General features: G+C 44.6%; 1 protein-coding gene across 3 annotated transcripts in view; it reads left to right on the top strand.

Moving 5' to 3' along the window:
• The window catches only part of zmat4a (zinc finger, matrin-type 4a), a 288459-nt gene that overhangs the window by 25845 nt on the left and 239469 nt on the right, over positions 1 to 23145 (top strand). Inside the window, exon 1 of one of the 3 annotated variants that reach the window (XM_073058204.1) lies at positions 20306 to 20383. The exons of the other annotated variants lie outside the window; for them this stretch is intronic. Within the exon in view, the coding sequence (XP_072914305.1) occupies positions 20366 to 20383 (18 nt within the window). The 5' untranslated portion in view covers positions 20306 to 20365. Of the gene's footprint in view, positions 1 to 20305; positions 20384 to 23145 lie in introns of those variants that run through there. 3 annotated transcript variants of the gene reach the window in all.

The raw sequence follows: 23145 nt of genomic DNA, 5'->3' as shown, positions 1-23145 counted from the left end.
TCGCTGGAATTTAGAAGTATGCCGTGGGGGCGGGGGGGGGGATCTCATTGAAACCTACTGAATGTTAAAAGGACTAGATAGGGTGGATGTGGTGAAGATGTTTCCTATGGTGGGAGTATCCAGAACTAGAGGGCACAGGGGTGAGGGGTGACCTTTTAGAACAGAAGTAAGGAAGAATATTTTTTAGCTAGAGGGTAGTAAATCTGTGGAATGCTGTGCTATAGACTGTGGTGGAGGCCAAGTCCATGGGTATATTTAAGGCGGAAGTTGATAAGTTTCCTGATCGGTCAGGGCATCAAAGGATATGGCAAGAAGGCAGGTGAATGGGGTTGAGTGGGATCCGGGATCAGCCATGATGGAATGGTGGAGCAGACTCAATGGGCTGAATGGCCTAATTCTGTTCCTATATCTTATGGTCTATTATTTCTACTCTAAACAGACATTCTTCTATTCTGAGACTGTGCCTTCTGGTCCGAGACTCTCCCACTCTCCCACTATTCATTAGGTTTCAATGAGAGTCCCCTCATTCTTCTAAACCAGCGAGTACAGGCACAGAGACATCAAACACTACTTATGTGTTAACCCTTTCATTCCCAGGATAATTCTCATGACCCTCTCTGGACCCTCTCCAATGCCAGCAAATCATTTCTTAGATAAGTGGCCCAAAACTGCTCATAATCCTCCTAGTGTGGACTGACCAGTACCTTATAAAGCCTCATCGTCGAGACACAAGTGTCTACAGGGCTTGATGGTTCAGAAGTGGGCTAGGTTGGGAAGGGCGAGGGGAGGAGAAAATTGGTGTTGTGTGGACCAGTGGAGACAAAAAGGTTGAGAAAGGGTTAAAGGCCACAAAGGGGGTCCAAGTGAAAAGTCACAACCCAAAATCTGAACTGTCCTGAGATGAAGCCTGACCCAGTGAGTTCTACCAACAGTTTGTTTTTAACCACTGAATATGTAACAGACACAGGTGCCTGCTCCTACACTTAACATACCTGGAGAGAATCACTAGCGTCTACCACCTTTCAAGTACTCATTTACATAAATCCAAATTTAGACCCTAAGATCATAAGAAAAAGAAACAGAATTAGGCCATTCAGCACATGAAATCTGCTCTGGCATTCAATCATGACTTGTTGTTTTTCATCACCATTCTTCAGTGTTCTCCCTGTAACTATTAACCCCCTTACCAATCAAGAACTTACCCTCTCACAGCTACCTGGACTATTCCTCTTCCCACCCTGTCTCTTGCAAAAATAAATCCCCTTTTTGCAATTCCTCCGTCTCCAATGCACCTACTCCTAGGACGAAGGAGATGTCTTTTTTAAAGAAAGGGGCTTCCCTTTCTCCATCATCAACTCTGCTCTCAAACACATCTCTCCCATTTCACGCACATCTGCTCTCACCCTATGCTCCTGCCACCCCACTAGGGATAGGGTTCCCCTTGTCCTCAGCTACCACCCCACCAGCCTCCGGGTCCAACATATAATTCCCCATAACTTCTGCCACCTCCAACGGGATCCCTCCACCAAGCACATCTTTCCCTCCCTCCCCCCTTCTGCTTTCCGCAGGGATCACTCCCTATGCGACTTCCTTGTCCATTCGTTCCCCCCCCCCCCCCATCCCTTCCCACCAATCTCCCTCCTGGCACTTATCCTTGTAAGCAGAACAAGTGCTACACCTGCCCTTACACTTCCTCCCTCAGCACCATTCAGGGCCCCAGACAGTCCTTCCAGGTGAGGCGACACTTCACCTGTGAGTCGGCTGGTGTGATATACTGTGTCCGGTGCATTTTGTGTGTGTTGCAAGAACTTATTAGTCTCCGCTTTAAATATACCCAATGGGTTGGTCTTCACAACCCTCGCATGGCAACGAATTACATAGGTTCATCACTCTCTGGTTGAAAAAATTCCTCCTCATCTCAGGTTTAAAAAGATGTCTCTTTATCCTGAGGCCTTGCCCGTGGATGCTGGACACTGCTACTATTAGAAACTATTTTCCACATTCCTCTATCCAGACCTTTCAATTTTTGGTCGGTTTCAATAAGGTCCCTCTCATCCTTTTGAACTCCATTCAGTACAGACACAAAGGCATCAAACTCCTCATACTTTTAAGTCTCACACCCTATTCTCCTTTCATTACCACCAAATGACTCAGATTCTACCACTCATCCACACACCAGGGATTCCTTCCAGCGGCCAGTGAACCCACCAGCCCTCGCTCTGGAGGATGTGGGGGGAAACAGGAACACCCAGCAATAAGCTGCTTAGTCACAAGGGGAGAATGTGGACGTGCACACAGACAGCGGCCGAGATCAGGTTTGAACCGGGGCCAGGAGCAACGCGAGGCTGCTGCTCCAGCGGCTCCACTAACTGTGTCACCCAACAACCTCGGAACTGACTCGGTTCATCACTGGCTGCACCTTTGGGCATTTCTACCCTAATGTGCTCTAGTGTGGATATTTAGAAACTGCTCTCATCAATTTCTACCACCAGAGAGGAGTTCTAGGAACCTAAAGACACATACTCGATGTTTTAGGAATAACTTCTTCCCCTTCCCCCTCAGAGTATTGAATGGATAATGCGCCCATAAACACAACCTTGCTATTTCTGATCTCTTTTTGCATTAATTACTTATTTTTTATTAAAATTCATATTTTTGTATTGCACTGTACTGCTACTGCAAAACAAATTTCACAACATATGTCAGTGCTAATAAACATGATTCTGATTCTGGGATTCAATTTTCCTCAGGGAGGTAGATCACACTCCAGTAGTGTGTCAGAAATTATACCCTCCTATTCTTCTCTCCCTATAGCCCAGCAATTGATCTTCATTCTCCTATTCTTCTCTCCCCATAGCCCAGCAAATGATCTTCATCTCAGTTAAGTATCTAATTACTCATTGAAATTAGCTATAGAATCTGCTTCCAACATCACTTTTGGCTGGAGATCCCAGATGGTAACAGTTCGTAAGCCTTTTGTTCACATAAGGCATTCCTGGTCCTTTCACAAGTCACTTAGATTGTGCCCTCTTAACACTTCTGCCACTAATCCCATTTTCTGCCCTGATGCCAGGACTTGAAACATTGACCATCCCTTTATCTCCTCAGAGGCTGCTCAACCTATAGAGTTCCCTAGCAGTTGTTTCTTTTTCTCTTTGGTTCTATTCCCTTCACCTTCTCGTGCCTGTTCCCCAATGTCACGGGAGTTCCCATCGATGAGAATGGCAGCTACTCGCAAGCTGGCCTTGGCAGGGTCTAGAGCAGTGTGCAGGCTGACCTCTAGCAGCAGGCAGACAGGAGGTATGGCCCGACCACCGCCCACATTTCCCTCTGTTTGCCCCTTGTCCTGCTGACTGGTACACTAAGGTATTTTAGAGCTTTCTTGGTGCATGCCTGCACTCCTCTTCCACCCACTGTGGGAAGCTTCAGGCAATCTAATGGGCACACTAAGCCACAGACTCAGAATCAGAATCAGGTTTATTATCACCAGCATGTGTCGTAAAATTTGTTAACTTAGCAGCAGCAGTTCAATGTAAATCATAATATAGAAGAAAGAAAAGATAAATCAATCAATTACAGTATACGTATAATGAATAGATGAAAAATCATGCAAGAACAGAAATAATATATATTTAAAATCTAGCGCCAGTGCTCTTTAACATCTTCCTCTTGTGTGCTACCGAGCTTCTCCGCAACGAGATTGAATACCGCAGCAGTGTGGCAGTGAACGTCAGATTAGATGGCAACCTTTTTGACGTCAGGAGGCTCCACGCAACCACCAACTCCATAGAGAACAGGTCCTGGAGCTGCAGTATGCAGATAACTGTGCTCTCGTGGCCCATACCCCGGAGGATCTTCAGACTGTTCTTGCTGCGGCAGTGAGAGCGTACAGCAGGATGCGGCTGACTGTCAATACCACCAAGACAGAAGTGGTTTGCCAGTGGAGTACCAGTGTCCCACCCACCCTACCCGCCTTCACTGTTGGTGATGAAAAACTGTCAGTAGTGCCATCTTTCAAATATCTGGGGAGCATTCTCTCTGAGGATAGCGGCATTGACAACGACATCCAGAGCCACATTAAACAGGCATCAGCTGCCTTTGGGAGACTCCAGCGTAGAGTCTTTCAGAACAGGAGCCTTCGTCCCTACACAAAGGTCGCTGTATACCAAGCGGTCTGTGTCACCACCCTCCTTTATGGCTGTGAAGCTTGGGTAACCTACAGCCGTCACATCAAGTCCTTGGAGCGCTTCCACATAAGCTGCCTTCAGCGCATCCTGGGAATTACCTGGCGTGAGCGGGTGCCTCACACTGAAATACTTGTAAAGACCAACTGCAGAAGTATTGAGGCCATGATCACAGCGTCAGCTGCAGTGTCTGGGGCACGTGATAAGGATGCCCCCATGTCGGCTACCCCGCAGAGTGTTATACCGCCAGCTACATCATGGTTGACGCTCAGCTGGAGGGCCAAAGAAGCGCTATAAGGATCAGATGAAGAATGCTTTAAGGAAGTGCAAGATCAGACCCGAGGACCTGGAGGATGTTGCTGCTGACCGTAACACTTGACGACAGCTGTGTAGGGATGGGGTTCGTATTCTGGAGATGGAAAGAACAACCAGAAGACAGCAGAAGAGAGCCGGGAGAAATGCAGCCATGGTTGCCATCACTACCACCACTACCACATGTACATGTCCCACCTGCAATAGAGCTTGTGGGTCCAGGATAGGACTGTATAGTCATTAAAGATCTCACCGTTAAAGGAGTGGACGTTGTCATCGGATTTCGATGGACAACTGAAGAAGACGTATAATGAATAGATTAAAAATCGTGCAAGAACAGAAATAATATATATTTAAAGTCAGGTAGTGTTCATGGGATCAGTATCCATTTTAGGAATCGGATGGCAGAGGGGAAGAAGCTGTTCCTGAATTGCTGAGTGTGTGTCTTCAGGCTTTTGTCCCTCCTTCCTGAGAAAAGGGCATGCCCTGGGTGCTGGGGGTCCTTAATAAAGGACGTTGCCTTTCTTAGACATCGCTCTTTGAAGATGCCTTGTGTACTTTGTAGGCTAGTTCCAAGAAGGAGCTGACTAAATTTACGACCTTCTGCAGCTTCTTTTGGTCCTGTGCAGTAGCCTCCTCCCCCACCCACCCTAGACAAGACAGTGATTCAGCTTGTCAGAGTGCTCTCCATGGTACATCTATAGAAGTTTTTGATGTTTTTGTTGATGTTACAAATCTCTTCAAACCCCTAATAAAGTATATAGAGGCTGCCTTGCCTTTTTTGTAGCTGCATTGATATGTCGGGACCAGGTTAGGTCCTCAGAGACTTTGGCACCCAGGAACTTGAAACTGCTCATTCTCTCACCTGATTCCTATATGAGGATAGCTGAAACTCACAGCTATCACGACTCCTCCCAATGCTGATAGATCCCTGTGCATTTCTCTGCAGTCACAGAGTCACCTTCTGGGTCTGAGCTCTTCCCTCTTTCCTCTGGAATTGAGCAAGAAAGAGTGCAGAGGAGATTTACCAGGGTGCTGCCAGGACTCGAGGGACTGAGCTATAGTGAGAGGTTGGGCAGGCTCGTACTTTATTCCTTGGAGCATAGGAGACTGAGAGGTGATCTTATAGAGGTACATTAGTCATGAGGAACATACAGTATGCGCAAACTTTTTCCCAGGGTTGGGGAAATCAAGAACTAGAAGGCATAGGTTTAAGATGGGATTTATTAAGAACCCGAGGGGCAACCTTTTCAACACAGATAGGTGTATGAATTTTTCCCAGTGTAGAGGAGTCCAAAACTGGATGGCTTATGTTTAAAGTGGAAGGGGAAAGGTAACAAATCACCTAAGGTGGCAACCTTTTCACACAGAGGATGATCTGTGGCTGGAATGAGTTGTCAAAGGAAATCATAGAGCACTACAGCACAGAAACAGGCACCGCAGCCCATCGCTTCCCGCCTAGTCTCATCGACCTGCACCCAGGCAAAAGCCTTTTGAACCCCTCTCAGCCACGTACCTACCCAAACTTCTCTTAGCTGCTACAATTGAATTTACTTCTACCACTTCTGCTGGCAACTTGCCCCACGCTCACACCACCTTCTGAGTGAATTTTTCCCCCTCAGAATCCCCTTAAGTATTTCACCTTTCACCCTGAAGGGGAAAAACCCTGCAAGCATTCACCCCTATCTATACCCTTATAAAATTTTATATCTGTATACGATCACCCCTCATGTTCCTGCATTCCAATAAATTAATTCCTAAACCTTTCAACCTTTCCCTGTATTTCAGATTTTTAAGCCCCAGCAACATCGTCTTTCTAGGTTGTTGATTCCTTTTATGTAGAGGTCGAGGCAGCTACAATCACGGCTCTTAAAATATATTTGGATGGCTTAATGGACAGGAAAGGTTTAGAGGATGATGGGTCAACTGCAGGCAAATTGGACTAACTCCAATAGACAGTCTTGGTTGACATAGATGAGTTAAACTGAAGGGCCTGTTCCCATGCTGTGTAGTTCTACGGTTATGCAATAACTCTGTGTTTATTTTGTTGGATGTGTGGGCTAGATACAGAAACATGGGTTCAAATCCAACAACAGTAGCTGAGAAATTTAAATTGAAGAAAATAACTCTCATACAATGAGCACGAAAGCACCAGATTGTTATTAAACATCCTAAACAAAATGCTGTAGTGAATCTATTGTCCTGACAATTTGTTCTTTCTCTAACCCCAAAATCAGACCAATATAATCCACTAGTGCTTAACTACATTCTGAAGGTATAAATTTCAAGGCTATTTAGAAATGGTAATTACACAGGTCTCAAGTCATGGCTTGTGAATAAATAAAGTACTGAATATGTGTGATGTTCTCTAGCAGCAGGTGTTAGTATGTTGAAACCAGCACTGGGGACTGTTACCAAATTAAATTAGCAATAAATGTATAAACGGCAGATGTTGGAAATCTGAAATAAAAATAGACTATGTTTTTAGTGATTCAGGCAGCAGCTAAGGAGAGAGAAACATGCTGAATGTTTCAGGTTTATCAGCAAAACTGTAAATGCAGAGTTATTGATCAGTAAATGTTCAGTATGCTGTGATATTAACTTAATCCTCTGTCTTGGGACAATATCTGACTTGCTGAGTATTTCTAACATTTTCTGTTTGCAGTTTGAAACAGATAATCCAGACTGTACATTTGAAGATATCCATGCCTTAAATCCGTGTGCCGTTGATAGAACATGCAAGGTCATCTTTATTTACCTGAGCAATGAAAAAATGACAGAGATGTGTGTTCCAACCACATACATGTGCAGCGATACTGGTTTTCTAGTTTTGATTATGATTATGAAGGTATATTAGTTGTCACCGTCCTTATTTTTAGTATTAACTTACATTCAAATTTAATGTGAGTAGTTATTTTTCATAGATGTAAGCTAGAAGCATACATAGACGAAAAGTTCGTTGTCTGTTTTCAGTACTCTTAGTGCCTACACCATCATGTTCCAAGATTTCCTATAAGAACAGTCAGCTGCTCCTTTTTAGGGCCCACAGTGGCTTGATAAGTCCCCCTATGAAGTAGTCATTGATGCTTCCATGGAATGATCTTTTTTAACTCAGTAGCACGTGTGGTCATAGAATTGTAGCTTGTTTACTATAGGGAGGGAGACCATGCAGCCCATTGTATGTGCACTGGTGGAAGAAAAGGGCATAATTCAGCTACCCGCCTTGGAATCTGTGGCTCTCTAGGTCAGAGTTCCTTGACTTCTCTGTTGGGAAGGAGTTACAGGAGTCTGAAGACAGGTCAAGGCCTTGCCTTGCTACTGGTACCACGTAACCCAGTACTACCTGTCTCGGGTCGGGTTGTCAGCAACTCAACTGGCATACCCCCTGGGCACTTCGGTTAACCAGGGAGGAGGGTGTGTGGGCGCCCAGCAGGACTAAAAGCAAAACCTGTCAAAAGGCAGATGAACTCTTTGTGAGGCAACGGCCACCTACTGTCTGTGTGAGGGGTGGCACGCCACACAGTCTTTTGTTTGGCGCCTTGTCAGCATTAAGATGACAGACAACCCAGCAAACTCTATACTTCCAGAGCCGGGAGTGCTCAGGAACTCTGCGGAGTGCCCAGACCCTGGCCTAGACAGGCAATATGAAGATGTAACCTCAAACCCCACGGGGAGGGTTGAGTCCGACAAGGGGGACGAGCGAACTGCGCCTCTTTTGCGCTGTAAGGTAAAAACGATCTTCTCAACCTTCAACGCAAACACCATCGGCATCTTGCCTCGATGCACAGAGTTGGCATCACAGGCAAACAGCTACGAGATCTCCATCCTGGGGATCCAAGAACACCGTCGTGTACACCTAGACGAAGATATAAGGTTCACTGAGGTAGAGGGGATGCAGCTCATCACCTCGTCCGCATGGAGAGAGCTGACGACGATGTCAGCACAAGGCAGAGTAGGGCTGATGTTGAAGAAGGGACTGAGGGGAGTAGTCTGAGTCAGTGACAGAGTCCTTACTGCGGAATTCAACGGAAACCCGGCGACCTCTGTTACTCCCCACACAACTGCAGCGAGGAGAAGGAGTTGGAGACCTTCTGCAGTAAACTTCACAAAGCTGCCACTTCAATACCGGCATATAACTTCCTGGCTGTGCTCGGCGATTTTAATGCCCAGGTCGGACTGGAAGATGTTCCATACTCATACCACGACTTTACCAACAGAAATGGACGATAACTAGTTGATTTTATCCAGGAACACAGTCTCATTGCCACCAACGCACAATTCAAGAAGCGAGCTGGTAAACGGTGGACATACGAAAACAGAGCCTCCCTCAACAGGAAACATCTCGACCACATCCTCGTAAGAACAAAATGGCATAATTGTGTGATCAACACAGAAGCCTACAGCACCTTCAGCTCGGTCAGTTCTGACCACAGAGTAGTGTCAATGCAAGTGAGACTGAGCCTGCGGCAACCCAAAGCTACAGGTCCCAAGGAGAAGGTAGACCAGAAGGCATTCTCCTCACAACCTATTCTTCAAGCCCAGTACATTGTGGAAGTGAGAAATCTCTTTAGCCCACTGGAGAGGGAGGAGGAAGAGACTGCTACTGACCGCTATCAACGGCTCATAGACACACACACAGATGCAACAAAGAGTCTGCCTACTGCGAAGCGAATCAAAAAGAGCCAGATCTCGAAACATCCTGACATTGTCGCAGCAAGAAGTGTGGTCGATGCTTGTTAGGCCAAACTAAGAAGGAGCTAAACAGAAGAGCTAAGAGACAAGTTCAAGACAAGAAGAATCTCTTTGCCACTTACGACCAACTGAAGAAAGAGGAACTAACTAGGAGGATTAGAGGAGTAGAGGCTGCTAATGAAGTCAAGCAGCATGGAGAACCATGGCGCCTAGTCAACGAGATCAGCAAACGGAAAAAGTCCCCATCAGGTCAAATAAATGGTAAAACAGCAGGGGACCATGTCCAGACATGGTTTACCCACTTCAAGAACCCGCTGGGAAGCCTGCCAATGATCACGGAAGAAGAGGACATACCCACGATACTAATGCAAGTCAACATCGATGATGGCCCATTCACCATTGAGGAACTGAAGAAGGCCAAATATGCACTCAAACAGGGCAGGAGTGCTGGACCAGATGGGATACCACCAGATGTCCTGAAGAACTGCAATCTGGACGACATCTTGCTGGATATATGTAATACGGCACTGATGAAAGGTGACAAACAAGAACAGTAGTCACTCTCAAACATTATCCCTGTCTCCAAGTCTGGATCCCTCACGAAGACATAACTGCCGTGGTATCAGCTTGACCTGAATCTTAGCAAAGCTATACAATCGGATGATCTTGAGCAGGATTCGCACCGCCATTGACCCTAAGCTAAGATTCATTCAGAATGGTTTTCAGCAGAAGCGCACAACAGTAATGCAAATACTTGTCAAGAAGAACAACCTACCAGCTGTGCTTACTTCCATCGATTTTCACAAAGCTTTTGACTCCGTTCACCAAGGTGAAATGCTGAAGATCTTGAAAGTTTACGGAGTGTCAGACCATCTACTGAGGCCAATAGAGTCCAGCTATACCAAGACCAAGAAAGTTGTATCACCAGACAGAGAAACAGCAGTGTTCGAGCTCCTAGCTGGTGTACTACCAGGAGACACTCTGGCACCCTACATTTTTATAATCGTCCTTGATTACGCTCTACGTCAAGCTACCAAAGATCATGACAAGCTTGGTTTTACCATAAAACCAGGATGAACCAAAAGGGTCAGACCAGTTATGCTCACAGATCTCAATTTTGCAGATGACATAGTCCTGCTCTCTGACTAGATGGAGGAAGCACAGCAGCTGACAAAAGTGGAAATTGAGTGCAATAATGTTGGACTTCACCTAAACGCTAAAAAGACAGAGTACATGGCGTTCAACTGCCACAAGGGTACTCTCAAGACTGTAAAGAATGATACCATTAAGAAAGTCTTAGACTTCAGTTACCTCGGGTCAAGAATGATGAGTTCGGAGAAAGACATAACGATACAGTAGGCGCTGGCGTTGAAGCTGTAAATGACATGAAGGAAATCTGGAGATCAAACCTGACCAGAGGGCTCAAAAAGAGGATCTTCATAGCAGTCATAGAGTCCATTCTCGCATACGGATGCGAGACGTGGACACTCACCAAGACCATGCGAAAGTCACTAGATGCCAGATATACACACTATACACGAGTGCTCCGGATGGCTCTTGACGTGAGTTGGCAACAGCACATGACGAAATTCAAGCTCTATGACGACCTACTGATGCTCACCACTAAAATCGAGGCTAGAAGACTGCAACTAGCAGGGCACTGTCTTTGCTACCCTGAGCTACCTGCCAGCCTAGTCATCACATGGGAGCCCAAGCATGGGAGGATGAACCCTGGGCGCCCTCCCAAGTCTATGGTCAACACTCTCCTAGAACTTAGCGGTGCGGCTAATGTAGATGAACTGAACACACTGATGAGGGAGAGGGAGGAGTGGAGAGTCCGTCATCGTGCCCAACGCCAGCCCCCTAGGCCTAGTCGATGTAGTAGTAGTAGAAGACAAACACATCGTTTTAGCCACAGCTTCATCTCCCTCTGCCATCAGATTTCTGAACGGTCCATGAACCCATGAAATCAACCTCATTATTTGTCATTTTCACTGTTTATTATGTTATAGTAATTTTTATGTTTTGCACAGTACTACTTCTGCAAAGCAAGAAATTTCGTTATTTATATCAGTGATGATAAACCTGATTCAGATTCTGAATTTGGGTTGCTCCCCATGTTTCCTCCAATCAATAAATTGATCTCTCTGCTATAGAAATAGGAACATTTTTCTTATTTTATCCAGCCCCCTCACAATGTTATACACTCCACTAAGTCTCCCGCTACCACCTCCAATCCAAGGACGATAATCTTTTCCTACAGAGGAAATGTTCTGGGCCGGGCACCATCCTCCTGAACTGGCTCCGCATCCAATGCGATCACGTTGCTCCTGTGATGTGGTGGCTAGGTAGTGCAAGCTGAAGTGGGCACAAACTCACAGGGAGGGACATCCCACAATCTGAGGCTACCTTCACCAAACCTTGTCCAAACCCAGCTTCCACACACTGATCAGGATCTGTCCACAGCTCCTCCAGTCGTGGGCCCACCACACGAGGAAGAAGGCAAAACTTCTCTTGAGTCACTGGAGAATCCAGATAATGGAATATGGAACAAGAGAGAAAACAAACTGCTGGAGGAACTCATTGGTTAAAGACTACATCAGTGGAGGCAAATGGACAGTCACTGTCTCAGGCCAAGACCCTTCATCTAGACTCTAGGCTTCTTGTCCCGATTAGTAAATTTTAGGAATATGTTGAGCAGAATAGTTCTGAAAAATTCCTTAGCATCTGAAAGTACAGGAGGAGGTTTACTGATGTGAATGTGTAAGTGTAGCAGTTAGTATCAGTGCTAGAACAGGAATATCAGCAAATCCCTTGGGCACAATTATTGGGAATTACACCCTTCATTTGATTGGTTGAAGTTCACTCATTTCCCCCTTTCCTCCCCACAGGAGAATTATTTCTTTCAGCTGTGCTAAAACATTTTTTTTTTTTGCAATCTCAGCCTCCTTTGCTAAAGCAATGAATCTGCCGCAAATGCAAATCACTACAGCCCTGGGATTTCTAGTATCGTACTCACGTGCTAGATGTTCTCCTCTGTGACTTCAGTTATAGTAACCATTGTAGTAGAGTTCAGGAACTATTCTAAAGCAATGAATCTGCCGCAAATGCAAATCACCATAACACTGGGATTTCCAGTATCGTCTTCGTGGGCTAGATAACCTCCTCCATGACTCCAGATAGAGCAGCCATTGTAGTACAGCGAAATGCTTTACTCAGGAACTATCCTGCACAGAATCACGCATGACTGTTCTCGATACAGGCACCAGCCAGCTGATAAGTAAACAGTACTGTCAATGCAGTGAGAGCATTGTGAGCAGATCTCACCTCAACTGATCTCTTTTGACAGTGCCCTTTTCCTCCTGCAGTGTAACAAGTCAAGAGTAATTTGTTGGCTACTCAACCATGTAGCCCCCTGGGGAAGCAGAAACAAAGCAGGGAACAACTTCATTCTGTCTTAACTAAACCTCTGTAAATCTCTGCAACATTCCTTAAATTGGCACTGTCATTCCTCATCTATCAAGTGCCCAGTCACTTCCCACCACTTCATATTTGTTGTATGTCAGGGATGTTACTGTTGACATGCAGTTCACGAAGACTGGAACGGATGTTGCTCAGATATAATGGAAAAATTCAACCAAAAAAGTAGTGTCAATGAAAGCTTTCACTCATTGTCCACAGCAAAGTTGGTCTAGAAATTGTATGCTGCAAAGTTCAAAGTAAATTTCTTTCAAAGAATGTAGATGTTCTCATATACTACCCTGAGATTAATTTTTTGTAGGGATTAAGCAGTAGAACAAAGAAATACTATAGAACCAATGGAAAAGCTACCTTTCATTTCTTTCATGGTTTGGTGGCTATCTGGAGAAGAAGAATTTCAGAGTTGTATATACATTGATAATAAATGAACCTTTGAACAAATGTACTGACAAGCAACCAGTGTGGAAAGACAATAAATACATAAATAAATAAATCAATAAATAATCCTGAGAAAATCAATTGTAGAGTCCTTAAAAGTGAACCCAAAGGCTGTGGAATCAGTTCTGTGTAGAGGTGAGTGAACTCTGCCATGGATGGTCTCTAGCCTAGCTACGAAGGGAGGAGGTTTGGGTATGGGGCTAGCAGCCCCCTCCCATAAAAATCTCAGAGTGACAGAAATGCCAACAGAAGCTCCAAAGGCCTCATCCCTGAGACGAAGGATCTTTGAAGATGGGCTACACCTGGGGATAACGTGAAAGACTGACCCATGATAGAGAACTCTGGCAAGTTGCTGTCAGCCCCAGTTGGGGTGATTAGCTAAGAAGAAGAAAACCTGTTGGTGTAGGACCTAAGGATCCCGTACCTCCTTCCCAATGACAGTAGTGAGAAAAGAGCATGGCCTGGATGGTGGGGTCCTTGCATGATGAATGCTGCTTCCTTGTGGTATGATGGTAAGTTGCAGATGTCTTATTGCTGTATACTTTGATTGTTGGTGGATGAACTGTTACTGCACGTATTAGAGCAAACGAGTGCTAGTGTTCTGAAGGCTGATTGGGTCTCGGGGAGGCTGGGTGTAGCCCCTTGGAGTTGGTACCTCGGGAGTGGGGGTGAGAAAAGAGTCTTGATTCGGGAGTTTGGTGGTCAGGATGTCAGTCAGTGGGGTTGAATTTGTGGGTCATTATCTTTAACAATTTGACATAAAACAACATATTCTTGCAAAAACTTTGCAGCATAACTTCATGATTGTGACAGATGGTCAGGGCAACAAATCACTCATTTGCAAGGAAGCACATTGGCAGCTCCCGACAGTTTGTCATTATAAATTTTGACTGGGGTAAGTCCTCATTAATATTAATTTTTTTTTCAGGAAACTTTGTAATTGGAGAAATGTTCTGTGGCCTATGGAATTGAGAATGAACAATGTAACATGAACCTCAAACATTCCGACAGATGATACATTGGAATGTCAATCAAATTCCTTAATCTTATAGGAAAGGCTGTAACGTGGCAAAGACTGGGAAGGTGGAGGCAGCTGAACTTACAACAACAGAACTCTCAATTGCCACTTAGTTTCACGACTTACATTTCATCTCCAATAAATGATTAATTCAATAATCATTCATTGGCTGTTTAACCAATTGATGGTGTATGATTGTTGAGGATTGTCTCACTCCTTATTGCCATTGTGTCATTCATCAGCAGTATGTTCTTATGGATGTCAAATTGGACTTCACTGTTAAGTACACTAGAGGTGACAAAGACCCAGTTTGATTGGAGACAAGGATCAGCAGGCACGCAGCAGAGTTGCTAATTAGGGATCTTCTCTGACTTAATGAGTCCCAAGATTAGAGAGACAACATAGTGTCAGTGAGTTTGAAATTTTCCTTGTCCCTTTTAATGTCCAATTCTATATTCCAGACATGTACCTACACAAATGAGGATGTGTTCTCATTCTGTAAACTTCAGGACAAATTAAATTCAGATCAGTGACAGGGTAATAACTACGGGACAACAGTTATACTGCTGCCTCTGCCTCTTTATCCAAGCAATGGCAATGCTGGCAAAGATGTTGGGTCAGTCTAGCCATTATTCAGGGAGGAAAATTGAGTTTTAGAAAGTCGCCAGATGGTGTAGCAGGAATATAATGTTTTACATAGGGAAACTGTTCCCTGGAACATGTCCTACATTCCTTGATTTGGCTTGGCTCAGCTCTATCAACCAGACTGTCAAATGCTGCTGGTGCTCGAGGATTAGTCAAGTCTACAAAATAAAAAGTCACAGTATAACAATAGGGTAAGTCACATTCAACAGCTTGTCATCAATTTTGATTTTCTTAATGGTATGATGCAGTAAGTCTGTTCACTGCAAAGGTTGTCTGGAATAGTTTCTGTTAGGGGTGACTCATCTGATATGATTTTGTTTGCTGCTCATGATTCATCCTGCAGCAACACTGAATTTTACCAGGATCATGGAACAGAAGAGGAACAAAATGGGAGGCACAAAAGTGTGCAAAAGCTGGAATTTGGAGCAGTGCCTACACTGTTGGAGGAACTAAATGGGTCAGACAGCAACTCTGTAGTGTAATGACACTCAACCTTTCGGATTCTTCTTAAGACAAAAGGTCTCGGAAGGAAAAGTCAACTGTCCATTTCTCTCCGTGAATGCAGCTTGACCTGTTGATTTCCACAGCATCTTGTGCTCTGCCATGGCACAGAACAAACTGCCTTGTCAATTGTATCCCCCAACATCCTGACCCCTCTGCTGGGCCCTGTACGTGGATGGTGAATTAAACATGAGCAGATTTTAACAGAAACTTTCGAAGCCCTGAGTTCCAGCATGTGCATGGAAAACAGCAGGTTCTTGGGAAGAACCACCACTTCAAAGACTACACCAAGGGATGCACCATCCTGACATCAGTAGTATTACCATTCATGTATCAGTAAAATCCACAAGTGCCCAGCAGACTGCTCTGCAGAGTCCTACTAACAAGAACTGTGGTTATTTAAGAAGGCAACTCAAGAACAACCATTAGACGTAGGAGCAGAATTAGGCCATTTGGAGTGGAGACAGGCAGTATGTTCAGGGGAATATAGTCCTAAAACCCACAAAATTTAGAAAAAAATTACATTGTTTCTTATTTTCAACAACCACCCCCCCCCCCACCAGAAATATTAAAAGATTCTGCAGATTCCAAAATATGAAGCAACGCTCACAAAATGCTGGAGGAACTCAGCAAATCAGGCAGCATCATTGGAGGGGAATAAATAATTAATATTTCAGAGGGAGGTGCTTCATCAGGACTGGAGAAGAAGGGGGCAGAAGCCAGAGCAAGAAGGTGGGGACGAGGAGGATTGCAAGCTTGCAGCAGGTAGACCAGGTGAGGGAGAAGGTAGGCGGCTGGTGGGAGATGTCGTGAGGTAAGCTGAGCGGTGATGGGTGGAACAGATAAAAGGATGAAGAAGGAGGAATCTGATGGGGGTGGGGGTGATGGAGACAAATCTCCAGGGAAGAGACATGACCATGGTAGCGAGTCTGGGTAATCACGTGGTTGAAGAACCGGCAAGCAGTGGCAGAGATAGGTTCTCAAGGAGGACACTGGGTGTGTCTGGGCGAGCCGGTGGGACAGTCGACAGACATGTATCCTGATCCCAGTTATTACCTGTCAGCTTGTACTCCTTCGTCCCCCACACACCACCTTGCTCTGGTTCTGCCTGTCCCCCTTCCAGTCCTGATGAATGTACTCAATCCAAAATGTCGACCATTTATTTCTCTCCATTGAGGCTGCCATCTTCTAATATTTTGTTAATGTCGAATCAATATCACAGTTGATACTCTTTCAGTAACAGGTTTGGTCAATGCTAGTATGCATGAATATTTGTTGTAGTAGGACTGTCCTTCCGGTCTGCAAACATGCAACCCTGTTTCTCATCTTGATCGATCTACTTATTTTCTGTAAGTTTAAGATGGTGTTCTCCGCAAATATTCAAGGCAGCAAGCTGATTAGGAGTGAATCCTCTTCAAAGTGAAAGTTTCACCCTGGCTACTACGTATCTTCACTCTTGAGGCAGTTCCCCGCGATCAAGGATGACCTGTTTCCATTCCCATTCTGTAGGCTCTGAGCTGTTTGGGAAGTCCTGTGTAGGACCTGCTTGATTGAGCCTATGGCTGGGGACTTCAGGAGCTAATGTATGCCTCCTGCTGATCTCCCTGTGCTTCTGCCTGTTCCCAACAAAGTTTCTGAGGCCTCCTGCTAGTCTGGAGGCTTTTCTAGTTTGAACAGTCACATGCAAAAAAATTTCCACGTGTGAGTAAGAATTTCTTTTCAAATGAGTCTTTGAATGCAGAAGAACCTACTGTGGATCTCCTGCCTAACCAGAGGCCCAGGTTCAACCCTGATCTTGGGTACTGTTTGTGTGGAATTTGCATGCTGTTCCTGTGATGGTGTGTGTTTTCCTCAGCTTCTCTGGACTCTTTCCACTTCCCAAGAACATACAAGTCTGTAAATTGCCCCTGGTGTGTGGGTGGGTGGTAGAATCTAGGGGGGAGGGGAATGTAGGATGAAGGTAACTATATTGATTCAGTGGGCCCTTGAGCCTGTTTCTAAGCTGTCATGCTGTCATCCCTCGGAGTCCTCCTCATTACGATAGAAATAAGAGTAGAGTCTTTGTTGGGGTGTCTAGTGTCTTTCATCCGAACTGGATAGGTAACCACAGCCTTGATGCTGAGGATGTTGGCCAGGGAGAGCTCACACACCTACCATGGATATGGGGAATTTTACTGAGCCAGCATCCGTGGTATCCTCTAGTTAATCTGTGATTGGTAGTAAGCTTTTTAGATGTGAGGGCTTGGAAAAGTCACTACGTAGATGCATGCATCTGCCTCAGAGCACAAATTTTCCCACAAGGTGAGACTGTCATTTAATGTCAAAGTCTATTCAGTGTTGGCTCTGGAAACAGGCAACGCCACTTTTTGTTCTGCAAGCCTTAACAACTAGAGAAGTTTACAAGATGAATTCTGAGGTAAGGATTGGCACAGTTGACTGCATCCACCGTACCGAGTGATGTTACATGCATAGGCTGTGAAACTAAACTTGTCAAGTTTTCAATTTGGTTTGTAAGCTTTCTCAATCGCTGATTGGGAGAAATCACCTCTATGATTTATCTGTAAGTTTATTTTCCAGGTGTCCAAATGGTTTTGGAGTTAACAGTGTACTAAATAGCATCTCCCTCCCCTTACTGTTCTAAACTGATCACCTCCCTTATTTGGTTCCATGCTCTGTCTTCTTGTCCTTTACAATTCCATCAGCCAGCTTTAATGAACCACACTGTCTGTAGTGTTTATGCCAGACTCCGAACTGAAGTTCTCTACTCAGATCTGTATCACAGCAAGGGAGGACAGAGTTCCTGCTTTCTCTAAGTCATAGACTCAGAGAGATACAGCATGGCCACAGCCCTTGGTTGCCCGTACCTCTCAAACCCCAGCTTCTGTCGCTGTCTCACCTCACACCATCGGCAATTAATCCCCCTCACCTAGATCCACCTATCACTTGCCAGCTCTTGCCCTGCCCATCACATATTTATACTAGCCAGCTTCCCTCCATCTTTCGGTCTAGGTGAATAGACTAGAATAGAAATTGTCATTGCTGAGAACACGAGATTGCTCTGCATCTCCAGTCCGTGCAAAACAGGTATTTGCAATGCATGTGCTATGTCTTAATTTTTTTTAAAAATCCATATTTACATGCAACAAGTGACTTTGATAGTCCATAATACTCAAAGGCTATATGCAAGCCTGGAATTGTATTATTCAGCTGCACAACGGCCCTCAGGAAGAAGCTGCTTACCAATTTTACTGTCTTGACTAAGATGTTTCTGATTTTTGGAGACTGAACAGACAGTGTCCAGGATAGGATGGGTCTTTAATGATGTCATGAGTACGCCGTAGTTTCTGAGAGTTGTAGATTGTCTTCAGGTCTGGTTGTTGAGTCCCAGTGATGTGCTGACCCGTCCTAATCACCTGTCGGAGTGTTTTGTGATCTGTCTTACTGCAGCTAGATAGCACACTGTCAATCTGTGCATCTATCGCACAACGATAAAAGTTCACCAGCAATTTTTGGGGCAGATTAGCTCTCCTTAAGCACCTTGGGTAGTATGGTTTCTTTTATGTCTTCCTTATCATCCAAGATCTGTTGACGAACCAAGAGAGCTCATCGGTGATATTCATCCCCAAAAACTTGAAACGGGAGACCTTTCCACTACCTCACAATCTATGAATAGTAGGGCTTGTTCGAGACCTCCTGCCCTCCTGCTGTCAATTAAGGTTTCAAAGGTACATTTAATGTCAGAGAAATATATACAGTATACATCCCAAAGTGCTTTTTCTTCACAACCATCCACGAAAAACAGAGGAGTGCTCCCAAAGAGTGAATGGCACTTAAGTGTTAGAACCCAAATGTTAGAACCACTTAAATGTTAGTACCCCCTAGCTGCCTTCCCTCCTGCATGTTAGCACAATCCCCCCTCCCCCAACCGGCAAAAAAAAGCATCGGCACCCACCACCGAGCACTCAAGCAAAGACACGGACTTGCAGTTCTCCAAAGACTACTAGTTCACCCAGCATTTGACATACCACAGGCTCTCTGTCTCTCCCAAGTAAGGGAGAAAGCAGTGTCTCTGTTTCACAGTGAGGGGGGAGGCATAACAAACAACTCACTGGTTTACGATGTTAAAAGTCCGTTGCGTCACTTTTTCCGAGCTCTGTGCCCAAAGATCTTGGGCTTTAGATCTTCCTTCTCCCACGACACACGACACACCGGTCTTCTGCTTGGACAGCAAAGCAGAAGCTTGGTCCAGAAGCAGAGCTGTTCAGCTGACCTCTTGGCGTGCCATACAACGGCTAGTTGTGAAACCCCAAGAGCGGGTCCCATTCCTTCAAAGAACCATAGTCAGCGTGTAACTCCAGGTCAGGGTCTTCAAAAGTACCCTGAAAGGGAAAAATAGAGATATTAAAGATGGAAAGAGAGCTGTTTCCGAAGATGCAAGCAGAGGAGTCGCCATTACCCTCCCCCCCCCCCCCCCCCCCGAGCTCCGCCTTCTGAAGAAATTATTATTTCTTTTGTTTTCTTGATGTTGAGTGAGACGTGAAGGGTTTTAAATCCAAAATGTCACCTGTCCATTTCCCTCCACAGATCACACTCGACCCGCTGAGTTCCTCTAGCAATTTGTCTTTAGCTCCAGATCGCAGCACCCGCAGTCTCTTCTGTCTCTGGCAGCTTATTGTGATTGTTCATGAGATAAACATTATAATAAAAACTGAATACGATGGAGGTACTCAGAAGGCAAAGCAGCATCTAAAAAGAGAGACAGAGAGAAAGAAAGAGAGAAAAAAAGATGAACGAACATATTGGTTCAATGACCATCAAACGGGACTCCACATTTATTAATTTTCAGTAGCAGGTTGAAATGAATTAACTTTTGTGTGACAGGTTTCCATCATCTCTATAAATTCTCATTGTACATTTATGTAGGAAGAAAAACAGTGAGGTTTTTGCAGAGCTAATGATGCAGTGGAAGCTCTCCAACAAAAAGCGTTTTTATTTCTGTGTTTAATCCCTCATTTGTTTGTGCTTGAGGTTACCGTGGCAATGGAGCATGAATCCCAGCAAGTACAATGTTAGCTCCCTGATAACTTGACAATGGATGATGTGCCAGAATGAGGTATCATAATAAATTTATATTAAGATATTTTATAATCTATTCTTGCATTATTCTACAACTGGAGAAGTGTAAACAGTTTAAGTTGTCAAATATGAAAGACTATTTGCGTTTAATCGGTTATGGTTTCAATTTGCATAATTTAGTCTCATTGTTTCACTGATGTGATTTTATTCCATATCACTTGAATGAAACTGATTTGTGTTGATAAAGCGTGTAGAGATTTCTCTTCTGTACAAGTGTTAATAAATTTCCATTTATTTCTCTATATTAAGAAGGGGCAGAGATGTCAGCAATAACGTAATACAAAATACCAAATGAAAATTAGAAATGAGTTGCTTTCTAATCTTTTTCAGTGATTTTACAAACCAACCAATATGTTATTCTTGAATAGGGAGTTATTGAAGAAAATGCTAGTTGATCTGGGAGGGCTGGAACGAAGGTACAGGCTTTGAATATAATTTTATATGCCATTTCTAAGTGATATTTTGGTAGAAGTGTAATTGCTTGCTGCCGAATATAGCTTGAAAACCTTTTTATTATGAGAGCGTTTTATCTAAACCATAGAAGGCCTGGAAATCTGTTTCTGAGAACCCTCTTGAATACCTGTGCCAGGCACAGAGCAGTGCAGCCTGTTGATTGACAAGTTAATTGCAAGGCTGGGGTGTGAATACACACTGAATTGGATGATCTTTAATTTGCAAAGCAGGTCTTAATAAGAGGATGCAGTCCATCTGCTACAGAGGTTAAAAGCCCCAGCCGTACCTGAGCCACTGGTCTCTGCACCACCTCTGATGAACCATTCAATGGCCAGGATAAGATGACATGAATCCTTCCAACTTAATGCTTATACCAGGCAGTTGGCTCCGAGCTCTGGTGTCAGTTTATTGGTTGAAGCACCTGCATCCATGTCCTATTGCAGCTGGGAGTGTTGTTGCTAGCTGAGGACTTCAGCTTTAGGAACTCAAGCATATCAAGGCCAAAATAAAGTAAAATGAGAATGCCACACCCAAGTTTTACAAAGCTCGAGCAGCTCTTTATACCATCTGTGTTAATGTAGCCAGTGAGCTAGATTGCACGGAGGCTGAAGGTATTCTTTCCAAGTTGAGTGGAGCCTGTGGGTAACACCAGTGATCCCAGTATCCCAGAAGGATGGATCTGTCAGGATCTGTGGTGATTTTAATGTCACCATCAATGCAGTACTGAAAGATCAATATCCTCCGCCCAGGATAGAGGATACCTTTCCAGAGGAAAACCTTTCAGAGAAGTGTCCTTCCTTCAGATGGAAAGTGAAGAAGAGTCCAAACATGTGCAAAGAGTTTTATCACGACAATAGGCCTATTTCTGGAGCAGTATCTGCACCTGCACTCTGGCAGAAAGCTATGGACCAGCTGCTGCCAAGCTGCCCAGACCCTCCGGGTTACCTGGATGATATCATTGTTACCAGTGAGGATGACAAGGAACTCCTCCAAAATCTCAAGCAGTGTTAAAAGGATTACGGGCTCAGAGCATGACACAAGAAGTGTGAATACTTTAAACCGAGCATTACTTACTGTGGTTGCACTATTGGCACAAGGATTAAAAAAGTATATATTATACACCTGAAAAATTTACAAAACTGGACACTCCTCTTGATGAAATCTCATCAATACAAATTGAAAGTCTCCAAGTTACAGCAGAGATGATCCAAAGGTTAATCAAAAAAGACCCCATACTGCCTTAGCTACATGGTAACCCCAAGTGGCTGGGATGTGCAGCAGAAATTCCAGTTCCCCATTTCTACCAGTGTCGGGATGAACTTATCCCTTACAGAGGGTTGCCTTATGTGAGGATTGAGAGTTGTTGTGCCACCCAAGCTGAGAGCTAAAGTGTTGGAGGAACCACATGCTGGTCATCTAGGCGTGGTCAAATAAAAATGTTAGCTTGAAGATTTGTCTGGTGACCTGGGATAGATGAGCAGATCGAGCAGCTTGCCATGCACCGTTTGGGATGCCAACACGTCCAGAAGAAAGGTATCCAGAGCTTTCAGATCCACTTGCTGCAGTCCCAGAGTCAACTCCTACAACCACTGCGGAGTAGGTCCCAGAAACTGAGATTGTTTCACAGTGGCAAGTCTCACCTGCCCCCGCTTCAATGGGACAATTTAAAGTTTACTATGCTGTGAATGTCTCTATTCTACAGTATGTGTGTACGTTTATAGTTGAGATGTATTCCACATTGGGTTGGAGTTTATCGCCAAGTAAGGAGGAATGTAGTGAATTTATTACAGGTTGTAAGTAAGAAGTATGTGAATGTCGTAGTTCATCACCCCACCATGTCATTTTTGAGTGCCTCATTGAAGCCCCATTGAGTGTCCAGCTTCCTTGTTTTTCCTTAGAGTAGTTCCTAAAGTTATAAGACATAATAAGGGGCTGTGAGAGGGGTTATGAAGAGGGTGAGTGTGAGTGGGATATGTGAGGGGTGAGTGGCAGGGTGTTGTGTGAGGTGTTTGTTATGACGGTGTGTGAGGTTTGTTGGGAAGGTGGATGTGAGTGAGTTGTGTGAGGGGGATGTGAGTGGGGTATCTGAGTGGAGTGTCAGTGGGGTCTGGAGTAGTTGGGCTCTGTCTGCAAAGAACGAACTTTACTGACCATCTGTAGACCCTGAACAAGCATGAGTGGGAAGGACTGGGAGTGTAAATGAGCTCAACAAGCCAGTGAGACGTGACCAAGGTCGGGACTGAACCAGGGTGTCTGAAGCTGTGAGGGAGCAGCTCTCCTATATGA

This window comes from Hemitrygon akajei, chromosome 1 (assembly GCF_048418815.1).
Source record: "Hemitrygon akajei chromosome 1, sHemAka1.3, whole genome shotgun sequence".
Taxonomy (NCBI): domain Eukaryota; kingdom Metazoa; phylum Chordata; class Chondrichthyes; order Myliobatiformes; family Dasyatidae; genus Hemitrygon; species Hemitrygon akajei.
This window is presented reverse-complemented; position numbering and strand designations above follow the sequence as displayed.